The 26909-nt window shown below is 54.7% G+C and overlaps 3 protein-coding genes across 6 annotated transcripts in view; all 3 read right to left on the bottom strand.

The window, feature by feature from the left end:
- Window positions 1-3394: 3394 nt before the first annotated feature.
- Window positions 3395-10978, bottom strand: ENSA (endosulfine alpha). Of its 2 annotated transcripts, none has more exons than XM_075175891.1 (3): window positions 10791-10978; window positions 7410-7535; window positions 3395-5569 (listed from the first exon to the last, which is right to left on the bottom strand). In XM_075175891.1, exons 1-3 carry the CDS (start codon window positions 10845-10847, stop codon window positions 5399-5401), a joined length of 354 nt encoding a protein of 117 aa, XP_075031992.1. In that variant the 5' UTR covers window positions 10848-10978; the 3' UTR covers window positions 3395-5398. The 2 variants fall into 2 exon arrangements, with proteins under 2 accessions (XP_075031992.1, XP_075031991.1); XM_075175890.1 differs by lacking the exon at window positions 10791-10978 and adding an exon at window positions 10597-10699.
- A 919-nt stretch (window positions 10979-11897) lies between these two features.
- Window positions 11898-19136, bottom strand: GOLPH3L (golgi phosphoprotein 3 like). Of its 3 annotated transcripts, XM_075175887.1 has the most exons (6): window positions 19010-19091; window positions 18140-18333; window positions 14867-15094; window positions 13954-14085; window positions 13660-13774; window positions 11898-13146 (listed from the first exon to the last, which is right to left on the bottom strand). In XM_075175887.1, exons 2-6 carry the CDS (start codon window positions 18320-18322, stop codon window positions 12719-12721), a joined length of 1086 nt encoding a protein of 361 aa, XP_075031988.1. In that variant the 5' UTR covers window positions 18323-18333; window positions 19010-19091; the 3' UTR covers window positions 11898-12718. The 3 variants fall into 3 exon arrangements, with proteins under 3 accessions (XP_075031988.1, XP_075031990.1, XP_075031989.1); XM_075175889.1 differs by lacking the exon at window positions 14867-15094 and having other exon boundaries at window positions 18140-18368; window positions 19010-19136; XM_075175888.1 differs by lacking the exon at window positions 14867-15094 and having other exon boundaries at window positions 19010-19096.
- A 548-nt stretch (window positions 19137-19684) lies between these two features.
- Window positions 19685-26909, bottom strand: part of HORMAD1 (HORMA domain containing 1) — a 16833-nt gene continuing 9608 nt past the window's right edge. The window contains exons 12-14 of the mRNA XM_075175892.1: window positions 23442-23518; window positions 22644-22727; window positions 19685-20733 (exon numbers count right to left, since the gene is read on the bottom strand). Coding sequence (XP_075031993.1) covers window positions 20653-20733; window positions 22644-22727; window positions 23442-23518 — 242 coding nt within the window. The 3' untranslated portion in view covers window positions 19685-20652. The remainder of the gene's footprint in view (window positions 20734-22643; window positions 22728-23441; window positions 23519-26909) is intronic.

Here is a 26909-nt window from a genome sequence, read left to right as displayed (position 1 = left end):
CAGTGCCTCGTGCCCTCAGGGCTGTGGGCAAGATCCAGCTGGAGGTGGGTTGTGAAAGGGCTGGTGGGTGCCCCAGGACGCCAGACCTGCTGCCGTCACCCATCGCCTGGGACACCCTGGGGGCACTTTGGCCAGTCTCAGCATCATTGAGGCACCGGCTCTCAATTCTGGTCTTCCCTGGCCACAGGTCCCTCCTTCACCCCCTGGGACTGAGCTCGATGCCCTCAAAGTCTGCCCCAATTTGGGCAAAACTTGGCTGGGGAAGAAGCCACGGGGATCTGTGCCAATGCAGGTGGATCAGACACTCCCCAGAAAGGCAAATGTTGTGGCTTTGCTCCGGGGCGGTGAGGAAGGGAAGGAGGTCTCCCAAGCGCCTCTTTGCCGGACCTCTTGCCAGCACCGTGTCCTCTGGGAAAGGCCGGGATGGAGGGAGAGGCATGGCAGCAAAGGCAGCTGCTGTCCTGCAGCACTCAGCTGCAGGGGATTTCCACCTGAGGAGCCAAGCACCAGTGCAGCTCGACCCGCTCCAGCCTCGCGGCCTTTTTGTGCCTAACCAGACCCAAGACACTGGAAATTGGGGTTTGGGGTCCCCAGAAATCACATCCCTGGTTACCCCCTCTGAAGGTAGGAAAGGGTTTCCCTGCAGGCCCCAATGGCAGACAGGTGGCCAGGCCAGCAACGCCAGGGCCGCGTGCTGGGGCTGGGCCTCTCCGCTCTGTCCAAAGGCCACCCAAATACCCCGCGGCAGCGGAGTCCCGGCCCCCACCTGGGAAGGTGACGTCAGCCCTCAGTCACCCAGCCGCGGCGCCGCAGCATCACCGAACCAAGACGTGATGTGAGCGAGACACTGGGCCAGGGGCCACAGCATGGGGGGGTTCTGGTTTCCCCTCCTGGCGCAGGCAGACGGGCTCACTGCCGAACCCCGAACAGCCCTGCGAAAGGAACCCGGGAAACTCCCACTACCCCGAAAGCAGGGCCTGAGGGGCAGGCAATCCTCGTGATTTGGGGGTCGGGGGGAACCTCAGATGTGGGGATGAAATGCCAGATATGGGGAGAGAATGCCAGCACAGCTCCTCAAATGGGTCTTTCCGCTCCAGGGGGGCAGTGAGGACACGGGGAGCTGCCACCAGGAAGAAGCCCCTCTCTGGTCAGGATTTTTGGGGGACAGAAACTGCAGCAAACCTAAGCCTCTGTCACCGTCCTGAGCATCACCGTGCACCGGCGGGAACAGCAAAGGAGGAAGCTGCAGTAAGCACAGGACACAGCCCCGTCCCGAGTGCCCCAAAGTGCTCTTGCCCCAGATCTTGCAAGAAACAGGGACGTGCATTCACTCCGGGTGCCGCTTCAGCCCCTCGCCAGCTCTTTTCCCAGCTGCCACCCCCACAAACCAGGGTGAGAGCACGACCAGGTTGCACGACCAGGACCTGGGGTCCAGCAAGACAAAACCCAGCCCCCTCAAAATCCTTCCCGTGGCCCCAAGGAATGCGTCCTTGTCGGGAAGCGAATTCTTGGCACCGGGAGCAATAACAGAGGCGAGCTCGGCTTGCTCTGGCAGCTTGGGGCAGCGCCCAGCACATATTTCCCCGGCAGTTCCAAGCTTTAAAGCACAAACAAACACCAGCACATACTTGGCACCAGGCTGGAACAGTGCGTCCCTGTGCAAACACCCGACCCTGGCCCCCGCTATGGGGTGGGCCTGAGGGGCTGCGAAATGGCTAATTGGGGGTGGAAGACAGCGCAGAGGCTTCAGGCAGCTCCAGGGAGGGTCAGCGGGTTCGTTTGAACAGCGGCCCACCCCGGGTGACACCATTGGCTGGGCTGTTAAACTCCAGAAAGGAAAGGTGTGACGTCAAGGCTGAAAATCCCGGTGTGAAAGCCTCCGGGATGGCTGCCAGTGGGGACAGAGGGAGCCACAGTGGGGCGGTGTGGGAGGACATCACTGTGGGGCAGCCCGACCCCTGGGGAGGGCACCAGGAGCCCCTGTCTCATGGCATGGAGGAGGGGCACGGATTTGTTTTGAAGGCAGGAGGATAAAAACCACTTGTGCTCTGCCCCAAGTCTCTCAGCTGTGAGCCAAGGTGGCTGCTGGCCCCGCTTGGTCCTGAGCCCCTGTGGGATGGACCCCATGCCCCCCCCCCAGCCCACGTACATCCAATATACTCCATGGCCCCATCGCTGGGCGATGGTGCCTATACACCCCACACCCACCCAACGCACACCTCCTTGCCCCATGCACACCCCAGAGCCCTATGTATACCCCATGGCCACACGGCTGGGGGACGCCCCATGGAGAACCCATGGCCCCATAGCTGGGGTTCAGCCCCCCACACACCCCATAGGCCCCATCACCAGGGGACAGACCCACAAACACCCCACTGCCAGGGGTGGGCCCCCTGCACAGCCCATAGCCCCACTGCTGAGGGGGGACAGCCCCATGCAAACCCGACAACCCCACTGCTCTCCCTACACCCTATAGCTGGGGATGAACCCCACATACACCCCATGGCTCCGCTGCTGGGGGACAGCCCCACGCGCACTCCCATAGCCCCCTCACGGCCCATAGAGAAGGGTACCACACTGCTGACGTATCTGGGGGGTAAGGGAGGTGTTGCACAGCGTTAGCTGAAACGAGCCCTGAAGGAGGAGGAGGATGAAAGTGCAGGGATTTTGAGCAATTTTGCTGAGGCCCATCGGGGTCTTTCTCACCCGGTGCCCATCGCTGGGGTGCAGGAGCATGGCCACACCTGCCTTCCCCACTTCAACAAAACTGCGCGTGGGCTCGGTAAGCCCAAGCCCTCCCCCTGCACCCCACCCCGCCCGACGGCTGCACTTTGATGGCCTTGCTCGCACCACACAAGTCCCTCAGACACCCTGATAGTTGGTGCTAAACATGTCCTTCCTCCTGCTGGCTCACCCCAACAGCCCTGGGGCATCAAGCCTTCCACCGCTACCAGCCTCATCCTCGTGGTAGTATTTTATGAGGAGCAGAGGATGAGAATGCAAATGCCTCCATGATCCAGGGCAGTTCCCACTGCACCCCTTCCCATCAGAGGTGGACAGTGGGGCAGACAGCATCATCACCCCCTCAATGCCTGCCCGGCTCTGGAGGTGGAATGGAAATAACCCAGCTCCACGGCTGCTACCCTTGTATGGAATTGCTCTTGCTGGTTCTCATCCTGTGTTGTCGCAATCGCTTCCCCCTCCTGCGCAAGCACGCCTGGCATTTCCGGAAAACCAGGGAAAGCTGTGGTTCGAGCGCCGTCCCCTCCCTCTGCCCCGCCTCAGCACAGGGGCAGCCCCCAAGCTGCAACGCCCCTTTGCATTCTTCACTATATTTCCTTTTTTTTTTTTTTTTAAAAAAAAGCAAGCATAGCATTCTAGAAGAGAGGAGAGATGAACATGTAAAAAATTATATATATTTTTATATATATGATTCATATCTATTTACAACATGGCTGGGACAGCAGAACATCCAAGGAGGTTGCACAGCCACTGCCACCACCACCCTAGCCAGGTCACACAGGGTCTGGAAAGGCGACAGAGACCGAAGCACGGACCGTGGTTACAAGTGGGCAGCCCCCAATCCCGCTACACTCCTTGCCCGTTCCACAAAGAGAAAACTGTCCTCTGTGGCGACGGGGCTGCAACGGAGTCCCTTGCTCAGAGTGCCCTGACAAGTGGAACCGTGGCTGGCTTTCTCCAAACCACCTGAAGGCAGACACAAGCATTCGAGCACACCCTTGGCAAACACTCTCCCAGGAAGCAACACCGCATTCCTCGTTCCAGCCAGCAGCAGGAAAGCACGATGAGTGAAACAGCTTCTCAGGAAAGCCTGAGTCAGCCAGCCAAGAACACACGTAAGGAAAGCCATGCCCTGCCTTGTTTTCTCCTGACCTGATGGGAATCCCAGGGCAGGGGGTGGGGACAAAAAAAAAAGTCCACTTGATTTCCTTTTGCCCACATGCCTTCAAAACTGAGCCTTAACCAGGCAGGTTTAGCGCTGCTCTGACACAGGCACATGGAGACCTTCCGCTGCACAGGACAGGAGGCTGCTTCGTCTCCACTGCGTGAGGAGTGGACAGTATATGCACCAAGTGCGCACATTGTTCTGCAGGCTCCAACCACCACACCAACTTTTTGTTTTGTTTTTTTTTTTTTCCACCCAGGCCTGGAACAAAAAAAAGGCAAGAAGAAAAAAAAGGGAGAAAAAAGAAAGAAATCCAAGCTTGGGGTGCCTGACACTGTCAACACACGTTTGCCTCTACGCTCCTCTCTTCCTAATGTCCACAGTCTCCGTCTCCTGTCCTTTTTTCACTTCTGGGGTGGTCCTGCCTCTCTCCCTCCAGAGATCAGCTCCAACAGCTCACGTGTGTCTGATCAGCTGCTGCCAGCCCCTGCTTTGCAAGCGCCAAAGTCTGGGCATCAGACAGGGGCTGCACGTGACCAGACAGGGCTGCGCCTGCCTGCTTGGCCACGCTCTCCCGCGTCCCACGCGCCCTGCTGCTGGTGGGATTCAGCTCACCACCTTTTGCTGCCTACCCGGCAGCCGGGAGAGGAGCCATCTCTCACCCCTGCCTCAGCGGCCAGAACTGACCGGGGAGAGAGAAGCTGTCCCTAAACCCCCTGGGGCAGCTGCGAGCCTCACACTGCGCCCCTCCATCACAGCTATGCTTGGATGTGGCTGCGGAGGGGCTTTACCCCTGAAACAGCAAATGCCTCATCGCAGCTCCAAGCCACGAGGACTGTTTCAAACATTGCCCGGCCCCTCTCCTGCAGCCGTCAGATGCGTTGTCCCCTCCTGTGAGCTTAGCTGCTTTGTGCAAGCAGGGGACGGATCCCAGGCAGCTCAGCCCAGCAACACAGCCACGTAATATTTTGCATATCAGCTAATTTCTTCACTTAGAAGCTCTAACGCACACACCTAACTAAACTTCCAGATTATGTATCACACCTTTTGCCCAGCCAGTTCTTCCTCTGCAGACACCCGACGCCTGAAAAGCATTCACACACCACAGCTCTGAGCTCTCCCCTCCTACCCGGTGCCAAGCAAACAGCAAGAGACTCCTCTGAGCACTTTCCTGCGTCTCCCGGGGCCGCTCGACTCTCCCAGTGAGAGGGCAGCGCTTCAGTAGCTCTGCAAGCGAGGATGGTTTCAAACAGCAGGAAAATTAAGGCAGCAAACCGACTCGCTAAAAGGAACGGCCCAATCAAATCTGCCTGTGCGTCCAGGGCTACTGACACCTCTCGCTCGCCTTCTCAGTTTTGGGGTGTGTTTGCTGTAAATACTCAAATAACTATGTGGATTCTGGTGCTCCTGTCCCTAGGGTACAGTGAAGTTCAATCCATTTAGCCAAAAGAAGAAAAGAAAATAGGAAAAAACCCAGCCTCTGAGCGCAGGCTACCCTGCCAGCTTGCTGGTTACAAGCGAGGATTTTCTCTGCGGGAGGTCCTGCGGCGTGGGGATGTGGTCTCCTGTCACCAGGTTCTTGTCTGGCCCCGCACTTGGCAACTGCTTGTTCTTCATCTTTGCCTTGGCCATGTTGTAGTCACCAGAATCAAAGTATTTTTGCTGGAAGAGGGAGAAGAGTTTGGGTTACTTTGATTTGCAGGAGTGTGGGGACATAGCAAAGATACAGACATCTGGCCACAAATATGATCCTTTAAGGAGCTGCTGGGGTTGCTCAAAACCACGTTACCAAAACATCACGCAAGGGCAAAATCCAAGCAAGGGAGCCTGGCCCGATGTAAAAGGCCTTTAGCACCCACCCACAAACCCCAGAGCGACTCAGACCTGCCCCAGCTGGAAGAAACTTTGCCCCACAGCAGCTGCCTTTCTGACTCAAGACATGAGGGTGCGTTTTCTCCCTTTGACCCACCTTTGGGTGTTTGTAGCCTGTGAACTTTCACTGCCTGGCGTGGCGCTGGCTGGGTGAAGACCAGGTTTGTCCTGCTCTGCCCTTGCACCACACTCAGTGCGACAGGGATTCAATCCCAGTCCAGAGACCCCCAGACAGCCGAATGCAGACACAGCCACGTCAGCAGAGGCTCAGCTACAGCGGCAAAGCCAGGGAACGTTTGCTGATACAGTTTACTCTGGTTTGGTGAACAGATGAGCCGGTGTGACAGAGGCAGGATTTTCTCCCCAGGGAGCACAGCCTGGCCGGTGCCAAGGCCTTTGCTGGGCTGTCCGGGCTCCCAACAGCCAAAATGATGCAGGGAAATGTCTGCGAAGACAGGGCCAGAGGACACCTCCCTGCTGCACAGCACCACCGACCCAGGGTTCAAAGGGCATTTCGCTCCCTTATCACATACATCACCATGGGACTCTGTGCTCCTTCACGGTGACGATTCACCCCCCGCAGCGGCGTAGGAAAGGCTGAACACCAAAGCAGAGCTTGCGCTGGTGCTACAGACAGGGCTTTGTTGGGCACAAGAAGCTCTGAAGAGCCCAGTTCTGCCCCGATGCACCATCAGGCCCCAATGAGCCCACCAGTCCCGACCAAAAGCCCCTCCCTGCTTCAGCACCAAGCCATTAAACAACCCTCCTTTCTGTGCTTGCTTTAAGAGCTGGTACCTAGAACACCAGTCCTGGTGATCACATCAACAGTGCGAGCGAGCACGCACGGCTGCTCAGGCAGAGGGGACAGCTGTCAATACAAGCTGAAAGGGAAGCGGCAGGACAGAGCCAAACCCTGCGCAGCGTGACACGGAGACACCGTGTGTTCAGAGCTGGGGAAAGCACGTGGCCACTGGCTGCCAGCAGCTCAGGAGGGATTTATGTTTTCTGCACCAGCCTCCACAAGGAGGAGAGCCAGCAGTGACAACCCAAGCAGGCTACAGACGGCTCTCGGAGGGGAATTTAATTACATTTCCAGGGACCACAGTCAGAGGGTTGGCTTTTTACACTGGTGCCAGCAATGGAGATGCAGCCAGCTGACTCACTGGCGTTCTCAGTGCCCTTTGCACCACCCCAGAACCCAGGCGAAGTACAGACCAGAGATAAAAACTCAGGCCCACAGCATCTCAGTGGCCCACTGAACCCCACGGAGCACAGCAGCAGGCGGGGGGGGATTTATGCACTTGTTTTGCCTCTAGACCCCAGGTTTTGGGCCAGGGTGGGATCCACCGCTGGGGAAGATACGCAGAGCAAAACCACCCAAGAAGCGGCAGCTTTTGGGTTCTGAGCAGGCACAAGGCCTTGCTTGACCACAGCAGCCCTCACAGCTTCGGGCTTCTGCCTGCTAGGTGCCACGTCCAGCGCAGGCACTGAAAGGAGCCTGGCCCATGGGTTCAACAGACTTTTGACCTGGGGAATTTCGGTGCGATTCCCCTGGCCTTGTTGGAGCTCAGCTGCCTGTGCCCTTGAGGGAGGAAAGGACACTGACGAGCCATGGCTGAGAAATAAATACCCCTTTCTGCAGTCTCTTCATGAGGAAGTCGGAGCCTCCGGGCTTCTGGCCTAAGTTGGGGTACTTGGCCTTCAGTTTTGCCTCTTCTGCTCTCTCAGGGGTGATGGTTTCCTTCTCTTGCATGTCCTGAAAAACAAAGAAGGGGATGGAAAGCCCTTCAGCCCCACAGAAAAACACACACCTGTGATGCCATAACACAATATTCAGCAGCGCATCCAAACCCCGGCGCCTGGCTTGCCAAGCAAGGTGTGGTCACCTGGAAAACCCAGACGCACTCGAGAATATTATAAACACCCTCCCAGCCAGAAACACCTTTTACCTCCAAGCAGCTACGCAAACAGGCTGAGACCCTCTCCCTGCCTCCTTTCCAGATGGGAGCCTCTGCAGGCGCTTGCACTGACATTTGGCTTTGCAAACTGGGCTTAAAATGTCACTGCAAATCGCTGCTGGACAAGCGTCCTCCCCTGACCAGCGACAGGTCAGACCAGCATCGACAAACATCAGCCCAGAGCTGCCCAGCACGATCGGCTGCGGTGCTGGGAGGGTTCAGCCTTGCTGCACCCCATTGCAGTACAACTGAGATGGAAGAAACCCTTCTCCTCCAAAACCAATTTATCGGGAACGACAACAGGCACAGGCAGCAAAGCAGCACTTTAGCGCCTGTTTCACAGCCACAGGAGTTTCAGGATGTTCCTGGAATCCACCCAGCCTGCTCAAAGCCTGGGACCCCCGGGGGCCGATTGTGGCAGGAGGTGCCAGGCCCCTCTGCAGGCCTTTGAGACATGCCCCCCACGCCCCCTATTGAAGAAGCATCAGCTGAGCAACAGCGCCCGAAGGGGGGTTCCCAGTGCAGGGCTTGGGATCTGCTCCCCAACCCCCAGCCCCTCTCTTCAGGGAGGCCCATTCCCCCCTCCAGGGAAGGGCTGCAGGCCTCGCGACAGAAGCTTCGGTCTGGGCTGGGAAGGAGTCAGGGTCCCAGCAGGGCCTGGAGAGCCTCACCCGCGGCAAGGCCAAGTTCTGGCTGGCCACCAGCCGAGCTCCAATGGCAACATGTCACTGCTGGCCGTCTCCGCTAGCGGCCACCGGGGGCCAGGCCACCGCGCACGCGCGAGTCGTTGTTTCACGGGATGTTGGCAAGGGGTGCTCTTCATCACCGTTCCCTTTCCAGCAGGGACGATGCTGGCAGACTTGGCAGCGGCAGCTCTGCTCCTGCCAGCCCGGCTGCACCAATGGACATCATGTGCATCTTCTCCCCAGTGCGGAGGCCCTGAGCAGCCCCCAGCCCACGCAATAAGCATGGCAGAGCACTGCCACCACGAGCCTCCGCCCCATCTGTGAAACAGGAAAGCCCTCGGCATCGGACAGGACCAGCAAGCTGGCAGGATGCAGCTAGCAATCACACAAGGTGGAGGCAGGTGGGATGGGGGTCTCGGGCTCCCCAAGGACGAGGCACTGAAGCTCGGCCTGGTGGATTAAGGGGACGTGCTCCTGTGTGTTCAGCTGCTGGTATTTCCCCTCCCGGGTGGCCAAGAGCGGAGCTGGAGCCCGCAAGCCTCCAGGTTGGAAAGCACTGCCGGCACTGCAAGAGGTTTTCAACGTGATCTTCCACTGGCGCTGACCCGGGGGAGCAGCTCTTCGCAGCGTGGCTGCGGCCCTGGGGGCCAGCTCCCCGCAGAGGCTGTGAGACTGCGCGCGCAAAGGCTGCCATGAAACGGTTCCTCGGCTGCGTCTCAAAAAGACAAAGCAAACCTGAGTTAATGGCAGCTCCTGACAGTCACAACTGGGACAACTGGAGCTGCCAGCAGCAGCATGATGCGCAGGCTCAGCGCATCCCACTCAGAGCCCCAACCGCGCAGGCTCCTCCTCACGCCCCCGTCCATGGGGGTCCCCAGGGGATAGAAGGGGGGAGCGAAGGCGGGGGAAAGTGCTGAGAGTCTCATCACGATCTTCAGCTCCTGCATACTGCAGGGCTTCGCCCACACACGGCCTGAAGGAGCCCGGCTCTTCTCACTCGTCTCCATGACAGCTCCAGGAATCAGAGCTGCAGCCAGTACCCGCCACTCGGCCCTGCCACAGAGCCACGCACCCCACGAGCCCCAACATCAGAAGGGTCGAGGGGGGGTTTGGCAGCCAAAGCTTTGCACCTCATGGCCCTTCCATCATCTCAGCCTGCTCTCCTCAGTTCTTCGTCTTCAAGTCTCCTTCCTCTCTGCCCGGCTGCAAATGCCACTGGCTCCCATCTCTCTCACACTGTCTGGAGTGCACCACTGCACCCCACTTCTCGCCCACCTCTGCAGCACCCGACAGAGCCAACGCCGCGCCGGCGCCTTTAACACCTGCCAGCGGATCCTGGGGCCGCCCACGGCAGTGCCTCCCATCATGTCCTTCCACCACGGGAGAGCGCCCACCACCTTCCCTCGGTACCTGAAAGGCAGCACATCTGCCTCCTTCCTACACCCAACCCCAGAGCTAAATTAACACCAGGGAAATGGAAAAAGCTTCTCCCACTGCGACGTCCAAGCGAGGCCATGCTGGCTGCAGGGGGACGGCTGAAGGTGGGACAGCAGGGAAGGCAGCAGCTCTGCCTGCGTCCTGGAGCGGGTCCGACTGCCCCGTGGGGGCTCAGGCTCGTGCCCCGGGACGCAGCAGCTGCTGGAGCAGCCTGGAACCATTGCCCAGCCCCGCTGTTTGATGCTAGCCTGGCTCCCCCGATGCCTCTAGGCAGCTCTGCCCCTCCTGCTGCAGCCAGGGCTCGTTGCTCGTCCACGCAGCCCCCGCCGTGGTCCAAGGGGTGAACCTGGGGGGGCTGAAGCCAACGCCGGTTTTCGGGGGGGCTGTGGCACCCCAGCATGCCTCTGCCCCGAAAGGGCTCACCCAGCTGCTGATGGGGCAGCCGAGTCCCCCGAACCGCGCAGCCTCCCCCCCATCCCGCAGCCGGGCCCGGCCCCTCGGCAGCGGGGCGCACCCCAGGGCAGCCCCCGTCCCCCCGCCCGACACTCCCGCGGGCCGCACCCCCCAGTTCCCCCTCCCGCCCCAACGCTCCCCAGGGCCCCCCAGGCCTCCCCATCCCAATACTCCCCAGCACCCACAAGCCCCGCTCCCATCCCAGCACTCCCCAGCGCCCCCCTCCCACAGCCCCCTCCCACCAGCGCCTCCCACCCCCAGTATCGCAAAAGCCCCCACACACCCCCCACGCCGCCATCGAGACAGAGCTATCCCACCAGCCCTGCCGGAAGTCCAACCCCCACCAGCCCACAGCCAATGAGAGACCAGCATTCATCAGGAGGACAACAGAAGCAACCAATCCGCGCACAGGGCTGTGAAGAGCGACATGTGGCCGAGCCAATGGGAGCAGGCCGGGCCCGTCCTGGGATTCCCCACCTGCTTCTCCTGCCCAGTCTCCTCCGTGCGGGCGCCGGTACCGAGGGGGGCTGCCATGGCGGGGGAGGGGGGGGAGGCTCCGCGCTCCCTCCGCGCCCCGCGCTCCCTCCGCTCCGTCCGGCCCCGCGCTCTGCTCCAAAATGGCCACCGCCGCCCCCTAACGCCTCAGCTGTCTGACGGACAGGCGCCCTGCCCAATGGGCATAGGGAGGCGGCCGCAGTGACATCATACCTGACCAACCAGCGCCCGCGGGAGGCGGGGAGAGTGGCGGAGCGGGGCCGCCCCGGCTGGAGGGGGCCACTGGCCAATGGGAAGTGAGGCAGCACCATGTGGGCGGGGCAAGGGGTCCGGGCTGCAGCACCGCTGGCCCCGCCCAGCGCGGCGCCCCCCGCTGCGGGAGCGGGAGGCGGGGCCGGGACGCCCCCGCTCCCGCCCGGGGCCGGCGCCAGGCACCAGGGCACGCCCAGAGCCGCCGGGGCTGAGGAGCTGCTGCCGGGTCCGGGACCCACAGCGGCGCGAAACCACCCGCGCAGGGCCCGGGGGGCGGGGTGGTGGCTCCTGCCCCCTCCCCCGCCCGCTCCGGCCCCCGCCGGCGGCAGGGACCCGGGGGCAGGGCCCGGGAGCACACCGCACCGCAGCACCGGCCCCGATCGAGGCGCGGCGGGGGAGAGGCGCCTGTGCGAGGAGGGGGCCACCCCCACCCACGGATTTTGGGGACCCGCTGGCAGCACCCACACGCACAGGGGACGGGAGCGCCCTCGGGAACCCGCGGCAGACGGAGGGCCGGGCGGGGACGGGCCCGGGGGGACGCAAACTGGTGCCGAGGTGATGCCACCTGCAGCCCGCCAGGCCCACCTGGGCCAAGCGGGAGGGGGGCGGGAGGAGGCCCCGCCGCCCGCAGACACCTCCCCCGCTGCAGGCAGCGAGCAGCAGCTGAGACCCAGCAAGCTGATGAGACAAGAGCCACCTCCGGGACCCAGAGGACTCCCTCCGCCACGCCAGAGCGCTGCCAGCGCCCCTTCAGCTGCCAACCCTGCTATTAGAAAGGGCAGCCGGACCCACCACGGCCATGGACAACAGATTTAAATTCCCAGGACTCCCTCGGGCTGCAGAGAAATACATTTAAATGAACCACAGGAGATTAAAGTGGTAGAGGAAGGGGGGAGGAATTAAAAAAAAAAAAAAAAAAAAAAAAAAAAAAAATCACAGTTTAACTTTCCTCTTACTCGAAAGAGCGGCTGTGCCACGGGGGCACAGCCCAGCGCAGGGCTCCACGGTCTCTGCAGAGCTGCTCCTCGATGGCAACACGTGCCGAGGGCTTTGGGCTGCCCTGTGCCAGCCAGCACGTGGGGTGGCCCCAGCTGCTGGACACCCCTGAACCAGCCCCCTGCCCGCTCCCCTGCCCGTACCCCGTCCCAGGAGGACATCGGAGTGCTCCATACGGGAATCCACGCTGCCCAGGCAGCTCAAAGGCAAGACCTGTGCGTGGAAGAGGGAGCCATGGAGGGGGCTGGACGAGCCGGCACACCGGGAGCGCACAGGGAGCGCAGGCTGCTCCGCAGCCCTGTTTCTGCCGGGGTTTGGCCCATCTGAGCAGCTTGGTACCTGCACGCAGAGGCAGGGCTGGGCTCTGCCGCCTCCCAGCTCTGCGCTGGCCCGAGAAGGAAGCCCACGGGCAAGGAGCACTGAAAGGGGGGCGAAGAACCGCCACCACCTCTCCCCGGCGGCACCGGCCTTTGGAAGAGTGTGCGACATACCCACAGGGGTGGGCTCTCGCCCTCCCACCCTTGCCCAGGGGGGAGAGCGAAACCCCGCTGGTTTGCCCGAGCTGAGCCCACCCGCTGCTGCAGGAACTCCGTGCCCAACACCCCTGGCCTCACATCGAGGGGGTGAGGCTCCCCAACCTGGTTTGGGGGTTCGGGGGCTTTTTAGGACTTATTGAAGGCTGCCAGGACGGCCCAGATCATCTCTGCACCCCTGGCTTTGGCTGCTTCCACCTCAGGGTCCATATCGAGGAGGTCCTTGGTCCTGTTCATTGCCACATCGTACTTGTCGTCTGCCAGGCTGGCGAAAACGTTCTCCAGCACGTCTGAGGAATGGGCCAGCACCAGGAGAGCCAGAGTCCTGCGGTCCATGCGGTGGGGGTCGTTCACCCACCGCTCTAGCATGCTCTCCTGGAGCTTCTTCACCAAGCGCTGCTTCTCGGTGGCGTTGCTGACGGGGTGGGTGGTCATGTCGAAGAGCAGGAAGTTCTGCTTCCCCGTGGTGAGGATGCCCTTCTCCACCAGCGCCTTGGCGATGCGCTCGCGCACGTTCCTCAGCTGGTACTGCAGCTTGAAGGGGTTCCAGGTCTCCCCTGCAGGAGAGGAGACCCCGTTCAATGCCAGGGCAGCAACGGCTTTGCCACCCAACCCCAGCGCCCAGGCTGCTTCCAGCCCAGGGCCATCTGTGCTTGCAGGGACACCAGTCCCTGCCACAGGAACCCTCTTCCTCCTCTCGGCCTGACTCTGACCCGCTTCTCCCATCAGGCCAAGCTGGCAAAGCTCCCAGTGACCACAGGGCGCAGCAGCCTGGGGCAGATCTCTTTGGAAAGCCCCTTCTACCCAGGAACTTGGACCCCAGACTCTGTGAAGACTCATCATGAAAAAAGAGGCAATGGGGAGCAAGGTCCAAGTCTTTCACCAAGCTCCCAACAAAAAAGACCCGGAAAACCGCTCCCTGCCCCCACATTCAGCCTTCCCCTGTTCTGCTGTCAATATTCTGCCCAAGTCCAGTGAAGCGAGGGGATGGCCAAGCCGAAGGAGAGGGGGCAGGCGGCAGGGATGGGCCCCAAGGGAGCTGAGGAGATGGTGTCTCTAACTGGCCCTACCAGTGAGCAGCTCTATCCAGGTCTGCACTGTTTCCGCAGACTCCGTGGCCTTGATGTGTCGGAGAGTCTCATCCAGCAAGACGTCACCCGTTGGCGCGTCCGACTTCAAGAGCACCTGGAAGGACAAAGTGGTGTAAGGCTGGATGCAGACCTGCCGCTCCCCTCCTGAAGGGATGGCGCCAGCCCTGGCGTGCAGCGCTGCTTTCGCAAACGACGCTGCCAGTGGGCTCGGCTGGGGTGGACGGAGCCCCGAAGCCTGTCGGGCCCCCAGCCCAGCTCCTGTGGCACCTTCACCTTCCTCTCCAGCAGCCTCTTCTTCCTGATGGAGAGCGGCTCCAGGTGGATCCGGCCACGCAGAGCCAGCTCAATGAGGATGCCGCCCCGCAGGCCTGAAGAGATGCAGTCGTTCCAGAAGGAGGTGTAGCCCTGGGAGAGACAGGATGGACGGGAAGGGGAGAAGAGAGATGGGAAGGGGAGAAGAGAGATGGGAAGGGGAGCTCTGCCGAGCCCCCCACCCCTGCCGGCCTGCCCAGGTGACCCTCCCAACAACCATTAACAGCTCTGCCTCCCAGGCCAAAGGGAGGAAGGGGTTTTCCCCACCAGGTGAAAGGTGCCCGGCAGCCCCAACTAATCCCCTCCCTGCCCAAAACTTCCCTGTAAACATTGAGCAATTCAGGCCGTGCCCTTCCCGCTGCACCCACAACCGCCTGGCACACCCCAGCGCTGGCCAGGCAGCTGCGCCCAGCCCCAGACCGTAAAAAAATCCGAGCGAGAATGAGAAAAGCGGGGCCCTTTCCCTGGCAAGGCCCTGGCCACAGGAGGACTCTGCTGCTGCTGTGGGGCTGCAGTGAGGCGAGCTCTGCTCTGCCCGGCCTCCGCAGCTGCTGCAGGCACGCCTGGGGGAAACCGGAGGCTTTTCTCCCATTTCCCCCAGGGAAACCTTGAAGAAAGCCCCCACCAGCTCCGGGTATGCCCTGACAGCAATTAGCTGTACAAAGAAATCGCTCGTCAGGCCTGTGATAAGAGTTTCCCCACCACCCCCCGTCCCACGGGGCGCAGGCTGCAGCAAGCCCCAGCTCCCACCACAGGGCACAAAAGCTTCCCCAGCCCCTCGCCCACCCAACCTCATCACCCCCCCTCGCTCAGACTTCTGCAAGGGAAGAGAAGATTTCCAGCCAGGGATGAGGGACGGGAAAACAGATCCCACCTCTCCCCGCAGAGTGGGCAGCTTGGGGCTGGGGTGCAGCAGTTCGGGTCCCAGCAGCGGGGCAGTCCTGGGGCTGCTGCTGAGCGGATCTGCTCGGACTCGGCACGTTCCACGCCTGGACCCCAGCCCTGTTCTCTGAGCCCGCCACGGGACAGGGTCCTCATCCCGAGAAGCCCAAGCTCCAAAATCGTTAAGGCATTTGGCAAAGCAACAAGAAGGTGCAGAGGTCTGGAAAATAGGACCCACAAGGAACAAGCAATTGAATCAGGATTTTCGGTCCAGGGAAGAGAAGACGGAGGGAGAATAGGATATGGGGGGTCAGACGCATAAAAGGCAGCAGCAAATAGGAGGGGAATGGCTAGTTCCCACTTCCATTGTGCACGGGACAGAGTCCTGGGCTAAAATTGTAGGCAGAGAGATTGGAGCTGGCACCAGGAAGAAATAACCATGCAGACAAGAAAACCCAGGAACGGTTTGCCCCCGGAGGGAGGGGGCAGGGAAGGGGAGTCTCTGTCCCCTGAGGTTTAAGAACGTTCAACTGATGCTTCCCAGGAGAGAGCTGACCCTGGTTTGAAGCAATGGGACAGCCTAGGCGACCTCTCCTCTTTTATCCCGATGAGAACAAAGCCTGGTTGTTCCAGCCCGATGGCTGCTGCATCGTGGCACAGGCAGCCCTTGGATTTCAGGGCAACGGACAGCAGGCAGGGCTGCAGGGAGAGGCTCGTCCAGGCAGGCAGCGGGGCTGGGAACGGGGCTGGTGTTTGAGATGGGCCCAAGGCAAGCGTGAGCCAAGTGGGATGCAAAGTCACGACGCTTCTTTGCAGGGGGACGCCAATACGCCAGAAACTCTACATCCCACTCGTAACTCCCTTTTCATTGCTCTTTTTCTCTGGAGGAAATGGGGGGGGAGGAGAGAAAGGGCAGGTCTAAAAGCTACCAGGAGACCACAGACAAAGCAACCTAACCAGCCCCTTTCCTAAGGAAAAAAGGCTGCGAACACGCAGCCCTCTGACATGGACGTTTTTACAGTCCGTATGGGTAAACTCTTGTCCTCGGCACGTCTGTTTATACAGTGCATCTGGACACCGGATTGCTCAGCTTGTGTGGCACAGAGACCCATAAAAGAAACGAAAATCTTTATTTGCTTTCTTCATTTCCTCATGAGGAAAGACAAAGCAACCTGTCATCCCTGCCCTGCTGATTTACGTCCATGGGAGATGCACTGTTTTTTCCATGTGCCCTTTAGGAACAAGCTCTCCAGAAAAGGGTGTGGAGGTGACAGAAAGTTTAAATTCACTGGGCTGGAAGGCATGTTACCCCTAGAAAATTTTAAAGGGTCTGAAATCAAACAAGTTGAAAGCTCCTGGGTTACTTTCAGCTTCTGGAATCAGACTAGTTACAAATGCCAGGCTGGTGTGCAGCCAATTTCTCCTGGTGGACAGACTCATACTTAAAATAATGAAATTACACTGTGAGGTCATTGGATTTGACTAAAATTGTCTAATTTTTTTCCAATCATCAAAGCACAAGTGAACAACAGAGCTGGGAAAACCCAACGCCTGGGACCCCAGCTCATGGCCAGCCTCTGGTCTTCCTTCTGAGATGAAGGAATGCAGAAGGACAGGATGGGAAAAAAAAAAAAAGTGTGACAAGTTTTTTTCATATCTATTGTGCTCTCCTAACTTCCTGGTGGCTGAAGGACCATCGCCAGGAATACACTAACCAAGCCAAGAATGCTAAACGTAGCCCAGGAAGAAAGCAGACCATGCCACGCTCCTAGGCTGCTCTCAAACATTTGCTCCAAAATTATTTACATGATGTTCTCTTTATAGCCCTTCTCTCCTGTTGGACTCAGCAAGTCCTAGATCTTATCTGGGTTCGTTAAACAGGACAGCTACAAGCCTCTGTCACTCACACAACCTGCAGCCCTCCCCTGCTGGATCTGCGAGCATGGTCCACGTCAGAAGCCATGGCCTGAGCAGGTCTATGTGAGAGCAACGTGCCAGCTCAGACTAAGTCAGCAGTAGCAGGGCCCTACGGAAAAAAAAGTTCAGGCACCTCACAGAGGCTTAATTTCAACCCAGAGAAACAGACGAAGAGAAGGTGGCCCATCTACCACAGGCTTGGCAACCACAGTGTCTCCTTTCCTCAGGGTGGGAGACAGGCTCATAGGAAGAGTGCTCCTGGAGCTGAAAAACCTGTGTTTGAGGCTCTCCTCTGCCATTATCATCTTGAGAAGCACCTTGGGCGACTGGTTAGCTTCCCCTGGTCTCGATTTCTCCATCTGCTTGACAGGAATAGCAGCATCAGATTCCCCCAAAGAGATCAAGACGATGCATGCACTAAAGAAGACAAGGTGTGCCGACACAGCAGATAAGAGCCAAGCAGCTCAGAGAATTCAACGCGAGATGTCTTCTCCTTTCCCCATGGCTCATTCTAGGCAGAGTTGAGAAACGAGTTCCTACCAGCTGATAAGCACAAAACAATTCAGTTTGACCAAGGTCCCTTTCTGGCAGAGAACAACCCACTGAAAATAACTGGGTGTGAAGTTCGTCCACTGCTGCCAAAGAAAGCCACTAAACCAGCACACATGGGCGAGACAAGCACCCAGCAAAGAGATTCCCATCCAGCCCCACTACCCCCAAGCCTGGAGCTGTACGATGCCATTCCTGCCCAGCCAAGGAAATTACTGGTCTGAAAACAGAGACGTGGCTCCTACCTCCTTTGCCATTGCTGTGCTCAGACCCATCCTGCACCTGCTTTCAATTCCCGGTCCAGCTGCCTTCTCTCAAAACCTGCCCCTGCTGTTTTTCACATCAATTTTTAACAAAGTGGAAACAGTGCTCAGAGTGTCTCTGTGTTTCAGCTGATGGTTTCAGACAGGAAAACGCACTTGGGCTAGGGAAGAGGACATTTACCATCTGATGCACGAGGTGAGGCTCCTTTTACCCCACATCTTTGACCCTGGCAAAGAACAAACCCACCTTTGCTCTGCAAATGGCAGTAGCACCACACCATAAGGCACCCCTCGCCTCCAGCCGCTTCTTACAGTCCCCATGGCAGAGCTGGTGGGACAGCACTTGCAAGCAATCTCCACAGCTCAGTTTAAGCTACAGATGAAGGTGATTTGAGCTAAGCAGGCTGGCTTTGTTGAAGAGAACTCAGAGGCACTCGTACGATCCCTTCTGCTGCTCACAGAGAACCTCACCTCCAGGTACACCAAGGCAGTGCTGCCACCACTGCACACGCAGCCATCGGAGACGCCTGCCTTACCTCCTTGTCCTTCAGCCCCAAAAGCAGCACCTCCTCCATGAGTGTGAGGCGGATATCTTTGGACTCATCGGGATCATCATCATTCAGGTCTCTGTCCGCAGCCACATCTTCCTCGCTCTCGGGCTTCTTGTCCAAGTTCCTTCCCGCCTCAGCACGCCGTCCTCGGTGCGTTAGCGTCGTCATCTCCCCCTCCACTGGGGCACACAGAGAACCAAGGTCCGCCCTGTTCCTAAACACGACAGACTACGACAGTGCTAAGCCCCAAGACGCAAAACCCAGGCTCCAGGGAGGCACAGACAAGGACAAGGGACGCACGCCCTTTGCACCCAAGAATTTTTGGCTCACCCTTCCAAGGATGGCTGTACAAGAGTCACTGATAGGCAGCGACTGTCTTCACCTAACGACGTGCTTGAGGAGACGATTGCACGTTCAGGGAGAGGACGGGAGATCTGAGCCACAGCCGAGCCCTTTCGCCCGGGGACCTCCCAGCCGCGCGCTCGCAACAGAGATGAGGTCCCGCACCCGCACAGGACACGGGGCACGCGGCAGCGCCCCGGGGCGATGCAGAAAGAGCACCCTCATTTGCAGGGCTCTCCTTCTCCCCGGCCCCTGTGCAGCCTACCTGCTTGCAACTGACACCTCCTCTCGGAGGTTAACCCCCTGCGCCTTCAGGTTCGCGCTCCCGGGCTGCCAACCCCAAACCTCCCACCAGCCCCCTCAGCCCCACCAAGCAGTTACGAGATCCGACAACTTTTCCCCCGCGAAATGCGCAAACACAGCAAACAAGGGGGAGCACGGCCGCCCCCCCTCCCCCGCACAGAGTTTCAGGGCTGAGAAACAAAACCCGGAGCCGCGTCCCCCCGGCCTCACCCCTGCCCGGCGGGTCCTTCCCAAGCCTCCCCAGCTCCTTTCCCTGCGACCAAACTTCGGGGCCGGGTAGAGGAAAAGCTTCCTGGTGGGGCCGGGGAGGGCGGGAGCGGCCCGGCGGCTTCCTGGCTCCGGTAACCCAGCCCGGTGCGCGGCGCCAGCAAATGGCAGCCCGCACGGCCGGGAGCTCCAATGAGCGCGGCCAGCGGCCGGGCCGGCGGGTGGGATTTCCCCACCTCCGCCTCCTCCGCCTCCGCCTCCGCCTCCTCCTCCTCCTCCTCCTGGGGAGGAAGGCGGCGCGCGTGCGGCGGGCGCTGGCTCCGCTCCCCTGCACCCCTCCGCCGGAGCCCGGGCAGGACAGGGCAGCCCGGGGCTGCCGAAGTAAATCAAGGCGTTCCGGAACAGCCGCGCAGCCGCCGCCGCACCAGCCCGAGGCGCCGGCAGCCTTCGCTCGTTAATCCCCGGGATCCGGCCCAGAACCGGCGAGCAACGCGCATCCCGCGGCCAGCGCGGCCGCTCCGCCGGCCCTCCCCGTCCCCGCTGCTTTTTCGGCTGCGCCCCCGCCCGGCCCGCGGCCCCCGCCCCGATCAGCCCCGACACAGCCGCTGGCGGGAGCAGGCCGGAGCTCCCACCCATCACCCAGACGTACTCCCATCCAAGGAACACCCAGCAACTAAATGTTAACATTGCTTTAATTGAGGAACGACACAAAGCCATTCTTAATTTAGAAGTCAAAAATGTCAAGACACGTTCAGCTATCCCCACCCAAAGATGGCAGCAGCTCCTCGCCGCGCAGAAACAGCTCCATTTACAGCACAGGAAAAATTGACAATTTTTTGTTAGAAAAAGAAATGGTGCCACGTCCAACTTCTGCAATTAATCATTTTATGTACATCAAGCTGCTTCTTCAAAAATCTCAGACCGTTATAATAGATGCCTGCCCCAGATTAATACTTTCTTTGTAATTACATACATGTGTCTTATCACAGCTGTACAGAAATCCCTGCATTTTGAAATGAAATATATAATTGAACATGTGAAGAATGCTTGTTTTTTACTTGAGTCTGGTGCCTTCAGTCTGGAAGAAAGGCAAAGAATCAAGCCCCCGTAACTGTCCCAGCAGCAAAAGCAAAAAATGTAATATTGCTGTAACTGACAACACAGCCCTCCTGAACCTGCTCCACAAAGCTCTGGAAATTAACCCAAGACTTGCGGGGTTTTGTGCCATGTATGGCAGGTTCTGGACAAGGAGTTCCTCAGCTTTGAAATACAGCCCAAAGTTACCGGTGAAACCGTGTGTTGTGGGTAATGAACGTCACACAACCATCATCAGGATTTAAACACGTTATGAGCAGGAAGTCAAATCCCCCAAATTGGCTTTGTTACAGAAATTTTCAGTTACATCAGTAGTCAGGTACCTTCTGTCTTTCCTGATGGGGTACAACCTCCTATAAAAACAGTAAGTTCTGATTTCTTCAGCTGGGCTTCTTGACAGATTTTCTTTCCTTAAAATATGCTCCATTTTGACTACAAAGAGAACAGAAAAGATCCCTAAAAGACATTTAAATATGAACATTCACATTAAACAACAAAATGGAAGTGGTGTGGTGAAGAACTCTGTAAACAAACAGCGGGGAGATGAGTGTCTAAAACTGCTCCTTTGGTTCACTGATCTTTCTCCTTTTTGGTAGCACATCCTGACTAGATGAGAGTTCAAAGCGATGAACCTGCCAAGGGAAAATAAATACTGCATTACAGGTTGCCACACTGCACAGACTGTGGCCTGCTCCATGGCATCAGCAAGTTCAACACGGGAAAAGCCCACCCTGAAGACAACAGCTGTGTGATGCATCGAGAGCTGCGTGTGGAGCATCTGGCTCAACCTCACTGTTACCTGGTCCCTGCCCAGCGCTGCTAAGCCTGAAGTAACATCTGGATAACTATCTTCTGGCAGAATTGACCCTCCCTCCAAATTATCGAAGGAGGGCTGGGATGTGTTTATGCTGTAAGGGCAGGACCTCCAGTGTGTCGCAGCTTCAAGAGAATGTAATGAAGGCTGCTCCCTCCACAGAGGCAACACACCTGGAGTCCAATTCCGTGAGCGGCTGGGAGCCCACGCGGCAGCCCCACCGCAGAGCCGGCCAGCAGCAGGAGGGCTTTGCGCCACAGCAGAGCGCCCCGTACCGACAGGAGAGGGGGCTCAGCACCATACAGGCTCGCCTTTCTGAGTTAAATCCAATTATTTCTCACTTGCACACATGTGAAAAGATGAGAATTTAGCCTTTAGCTCTGCTGTGCTTTTGATTATTTAAAGCAATGTGTTTTGTTTAAATTCTAGTTCATTAACGAAACCTTTTTTTAAAAGACAGATATGGTGATAGTGAGCAAACAGAATGATGTTCTCTTTTTTTTTTTTTTCCTTTATGTTATCAGTGAATAATATAAAAAATACTGCATATGACCCCCGGGTTGGAAGTAAAAAAATTCTACTCTGCAGTAAGCAGTGCTTTACAAAGACTGAATCTACTAGTTCTATATTCTGAATTTAACATCTCCACTTCATGAATTTGTTGCAAACTCTGATAGCCCTCTTCTCATGCAGCTTTCATACATGGATATTTTTAAGACACAGACCAATTTCTCTTCTGGATTTCTTTAGAACATTCAGCTGAGGAATGAATTTTGCATGCTCACAAGTTTGATTTCCATCAGCCTTTACAGAAATAAGGCAACTATTAGCTTAGGAGAAAACTATTAGCAACGATTGAGCTGCACATTAGGAATCCTTACACAACTACTGTTCCCTAACCTGCACTAAAAATTAACAAAGAGCTTTCCAGAGCAGGGACAGGAAGGGTATGATTTTTCTTGGCCCTGACACATAATTTCCCCTCCTGACTGTAAATGAAGAGCACTTACTTATTTACTAAAATGGTAGTATTCACCCCACAGCTTCTTCTGTGAAGAACCTACCAGTAACCCTGAACATTCACAAGTAAGAGGAATGTTGAGGTCTTGTGAAGGCCCTCACAAAGCTGAAGCTACCAAGCTCAGCTGGTGAAGGCAGCAGCAACAGGCAAATGGGGGCCCCCAACACCGTCCCCAAAGGCCAAACTCCACCCTGAAGACAACTTCTGCTCCCCACAGATAGCACCGACTACAAGACTCATCTGCTGCAGTGTGATTAAGCAAAGAAATAATGGATTTTTCTTGGTATGAGTGAGTCATAGGTCTGAGGTTAGAATTCTGGCCTCATGTTTTCCAAGTAAAATCACTAGCAAGCATATGGCACACTGGGCTGGGGATCTCTCCTGGCACACACTCCTATCAACAACGGATTAAACCAGCAGGGAATTTGGCTAAATGCATTCTCAAGAAGATACAAATCAATCCTAATGAATCTTTCTCAACCTGGGTTAACTACATCAACACTCAGCTTTTAACTCCTTGGAACAGACTTTGACACTAAGAATCCAAATGTGTTGAAGTTAATGGGAATTTTAGAAGTGATGAGAATTTCATTCTGGTTACATGAAACGTATTAAAGCTTAGAGTTTTATTCACTGTCTGGAACAGAAAAAGGCTTAAAGAAGAACAGAAATAGAGAGAATAGAACTAGAGAAAAAACGATACTAACAGCGCTGGTTTGAAATATCTTTCCGCTTCTTGTCCTGCTCTCTGACACATTAAGTTCAGATGTCTTACTTGCCAAATGATCAACCTAAAATCATAAAATAGATGTTGCCTTGTGACAGCAGTAAAAAAATATGTATTAGAGGCTACGGCAGGGTTCAGTGCTGTAGCATGCAAAGAGCTCTGCCTCTGCTCACCACAGCGCTCGAGCTGGAATTTAAATACAGGAGTATACCCGTTAAAGTTAACACCACTATTTACAGCTGAATGTGTCAAAGAGCCCTGACAGATCAAAGCATCAGTTATTTTTATACAGTAAGTCACTCACAGTTACCTAGGGCTATTCTGTTTTAAGAAATCTTAAGGACCTGTATTTGAAGTAGTCCTCCACATTTAAATTATACTATTTTGCTATATGCAGGGAATATAGCCTGAGTTTTAAGTCTGAGTAATGAACTTGCATTTTAAGTTTTAATCAACCTTTAATCAAGTTTTGGTCTGTCAGAATTAGCAGAGAAATTTCTGTTAGGCAGAGTGTTTAGTTATGGCAGTTTATAAACACGGAAATTACATTCCCATTTACGTTAATATCAGTCAGACCATCTGTTTGGTTTGAAAACTGTATCAAGAGAAACAGCCTTTTGTTACTGCTTTTGATTGCTTTAGAATATTAATATTTTTTATAAAACATTGGGAAGTAAAATGTAAATGCATTTTATTGCTGAAAATACTGACTGTGGTCACTAGATTACCTATTAATCACTCAAAGCAAAAGTTTAAGACAAGAGTGCAGTTTTCATACCTGAGGATTAGAAACAGGCAGATTCTGATTCCCTCCAGACTTCGTAACTTCATCCTCTTCACAACTTAAATTTGGTTCTATAAAAGAGTTGTTAAATAATAAAGCACACTGTTGACAACACACTAGCAGCCTCTTAACACTGATGTTTTGCCACAAGGAACACGTGCACGTTCTTAATGCAGCAAACTGGGGCTTCAAAAGGGCTCCACCAAGCATTACACTCTCTTACATCTTTAATTCAGCGATTTCGTATCACGACTTCCTATCACAGGCACTTAAGAGATGCTTATGCTAAGTAGTACAGTTTACACACAGGATCTTTGGAAGAGTGGACTTGATCCCCAAACTCGTTTATACACCGTACTGCTAAAGGCTTGTCTACATTGGGATTTGCTTCCAAGTAAAACGCCTCACAAGCCCATTTTGCACTGCAGAATGGGCAAACGGCACTGTGGGGCCACTCTGGCACAGCTTCTGCATATGCTGAACCCACTGCCAGCAGATGGCTCCCATTCTGTAACCCAACCACACGCAACCAAGCAACTTTGGCTGCAGTTCCTGGAGCTACAGTTCCCCTTGTCACTGCCTGCAGCTGCATGAACAGGCCACGACGAATAAGCAGTCAGTTCTGAAGATTTTTTGTTATTGTTGTTTCTAATCCATCCTGTTTTTTTCCTAGGATACAGATATAAGCATGAATTAGTTAAAGATGACTGTGCTTCAGCTGTGGAAATGACTAAAGAATTTCAGGGTGACAAATGCATTTTCCTGTGTCCTGTAGTTCCTGTAAATAAAACATTATACAAACTCCATAAGACAAGCAATTTGCTGCATTTTGCATGGTTTTGGAACTTCTATGAATTTCTACAAGCACCAGATACAGCTTTATGTGGTTATTCCAGTTCTGCAGCCTACTAGCATTGTCAAGATAAAAATGCTAATCTACACGTGCTGTTTCCTGCACAATTCCATGATTATTTTTGAGCAGCATGGAAATGTTAGCTGTTTTTGCAAAGTTGCACATTTTATTTCTGGAAAAAAAAAAACCACATTAACGCCACTATTTAAATACACAGCGCAGCCTGTTCTGTGTTGGGCTTGAATGACAGGACACTCCAACCCATTTAAAAAAAATAAAATCCAGGCTCAACTTGCTTTGTCCAACTGCCTCTGCAAGCACTCAGACACCATGGTAGCCCCAACAAGCTCCTAGTCTTGTTCGGTTTGGGAGGACCAAAAGCCTCAGCACTGACTCAGTTGCCACTTTTATAGTTACGTGGTAAGCAATGTGTCTGGAAGTTTTTATGGAAAATTGGTGTTTCTGAAGTCTGCAGAACCAGAGTCATATTTCAAAGCAGATGCAACTTTTGGGAAATGCATTAAGAAGAGTGAACAGAGCAAGCGGCAGCACTAATGGGCATTTCTTCTAGGAATGCCATATATTCATTATCACTACAGGAACCTCTACCTCTGCTTCAGGAAAAAAAACATTTTACATAAGCTTCTCATCCAAATAAAGGGGTTTTTTTTTCCTCCCAGATTTTGGTCATAAAGCTTGTTTTTTCACTTTACAGTCTTGAGAATGGTGTTCTTTTGGCTATCCTATTTTACACGTGCATATCAGAGCATTTCTGAGCATACTCATCTACATCATCTCTACTTAATCTTCTTCCAAAAAGGGCACTTATTTCCTCTTTTGATCTTTCTTTGCTATGTTTGAAATGCTTTATGTACAGCAAATGCGTACCAGTATTGTCTGGATGCTTCCTATATAGCCTCTCCAAGATGAGCAGATCAACAAGCAGCAATTCATTCTTCAGTTCGTTTGGTAGCAAAGTTCAATCTTTGAGCCCCTGGGCTATCTTGGGGAATCTGAAGATAAATCATCTACTTTTCCTCCTAGTTTCTCTAAAATCTCAAAGGGAAGCTTCTGCTCACAGAGATCCCTGAGGACAGAGTTTGCTGTCTCACATTTTGAACTGGAGACAGTCTGGGTTCACATCTTGGAGCACTGATTAAAAAAAAAGAACAAACCAGTGGAGTGCTTCCAGGGCATGCTTCTGGTAGCAGCTGTCGTCAGGACAGTTATTTTATTGGCACTTCTGCATTAAGAGCTTACAGTGGAGGACATTTATATGATTGCAAGCGAACAGCACAGAAACTATCTATTTATAAAGGCTAAGAAAAACCCAACAAGACAGGTGCGGCTGTTTTTCATCAGAAAGGGTGAGCAGGTACTTCCTGATGTCCTGCATAGCAGGAAGGGCATAATCATTTATTTGATAACAAGGGAGAAGGCAGCTTTGCCTTGCAGTGTTAAGAGTCCTCAGAATGCTTCCAAAACATAAGATTTCATTTACATTCTCTGCAGAATTCTCAGCTCAATTGCTTATTGAAGTTGTTATATGAAACTTTTTTTTTTTAAATAAAACAGAAGTAAATGTTTTTGGTACTTTCTTGAGAAGTGCTGCCTTATAGGCTTCCACCTGGAATTTGCTTTTTGCAGCTACTCACATTGTTTGCATAGTTTTACATTGACAGATTTTACAGTATTAGGATTTTACTTGAGGAAACTCAGTTTGCTGAGATTCATACTAACAAAAATACTTTGCTAGAACTTGTACCTGTTAAAACTACAGTTAAAAAAGTTCACTTGCAATTATCAAAATGCTCCATGTACGCAGTAACAGAAAAGGGCACACAGGTCCAGAGTAAGCTGTGAAACCAAGCAGCTAGAAAAGGCACTAAAATAGCCAGCAGCACAGACATAATCATACAGTCATTCATAAAACAAAACGTATTTTGAGATGAAGTTACTGATTGTACCAGGAATAGCAAACCACAGTAATGAACAACTTCCTTTGTACAGAAGAACGTGCATCGTACGGATAGGTATTTTTACATGGGTATCATTCAGTCTGCCACAACGTAAAAACTCTTCTGTGCACACAAGCCCCAATGGTCTCAATTCCTCCACAACCACACAGACTGAAGCACATATCAATTCCAGAATCAGACTACGGTCCTACTGTAGTCAGTGCTTAAGGAAAAAAGGTGGCTAAAATTGGCATTTCTGCTAAACTTTAGTGGCTGAAGCTGTGAGGATACAGTCCAAACAGCTGTGATTTAAACAAAAATAGACCTGGACCATTTTTTGCAGAGAGAATTCTGGTTCCCAAGCCTGCAATAATGAGCTCAAGAGCACAATACCTCTGTAAGTTTTATGTGGAAATTAAATATATTAGTAAAAAACCCAGTAACAACAACAATAATAATAGAAAAATCAAACAACAAAATTTACTTCTAAATATATAACCCATTAAATTTAGCTTATCTGATAAAATGGAACACAAGATCAGAACAGAAACATGAAAACGTGCATGTGCTAACCAAGTGCTTTACAGAACAAAGCCACGACAGAAAATAAAGGCATAGCGATGTATGTGAAGAAAACAGAATGTAAATTTC

This window comes from Calonectris borealis, chromosome 29, assembly GCF_964195595.1.
Source record: "Calonectris borealis chromosome 29, bCalBor7.hap1.2, whole genome shotgun sequence".
In the NCBI taxonomy this organism is placed as follows: domain Eukaryota; kingdom Metazoa; phylum Chordata; class Aves; order Procellariiformes; family Procellariidae; genus Calonectris; species Calonectris borealis.
This window is presented reverse-complemented; position numbering and strand designations above follow the sequence as displayed.

Coding starts and splice junctions, on each gene's coding strand:
- ENSA (XM_075175890.1), bottom strand. CDS start 10,689: ATGAATGCTGGTCTCTCATTGGCTGTGGGCTGGTGGGGGTTGGACTTC. Junction 7,536..10,596: donor TCTCGATGGCGGCGTGGGGG/GTGTGTGGGGGC, acceptor TTTGTTTTTCAG/GACATGCAAGAGAAGGAAAC. Junction 5,570..7,409: donor TGAAGAGACTGCAGAAAGGG/GTATTTATTTCT, acceptor TCCCTCTTCCAG/CAAAAATACTTTGATTCTGG.
- GOLPH3L (XM_075175887.1), bottom strand. CDS start 18,322: ATGACGACGCTAACGCACCGAGGACGGCGTGCTGAGGCGGGAAGGAAC. Junction 13,775..13,953: donor AGAGGCTGCTGGAGAGGAAG/GTGAAGGTGCCA, acceptor TTGTCCTTCCAG/GTGCTCTTGAAGTCGGACGC. Junction 13,147..13,659: donor CTGGATAGAGCTGCTCACTG/GTAGGGCCAGTT, acceptor CCTCTCCTGCAG/GGGAGACCTGGAACCCCTTC.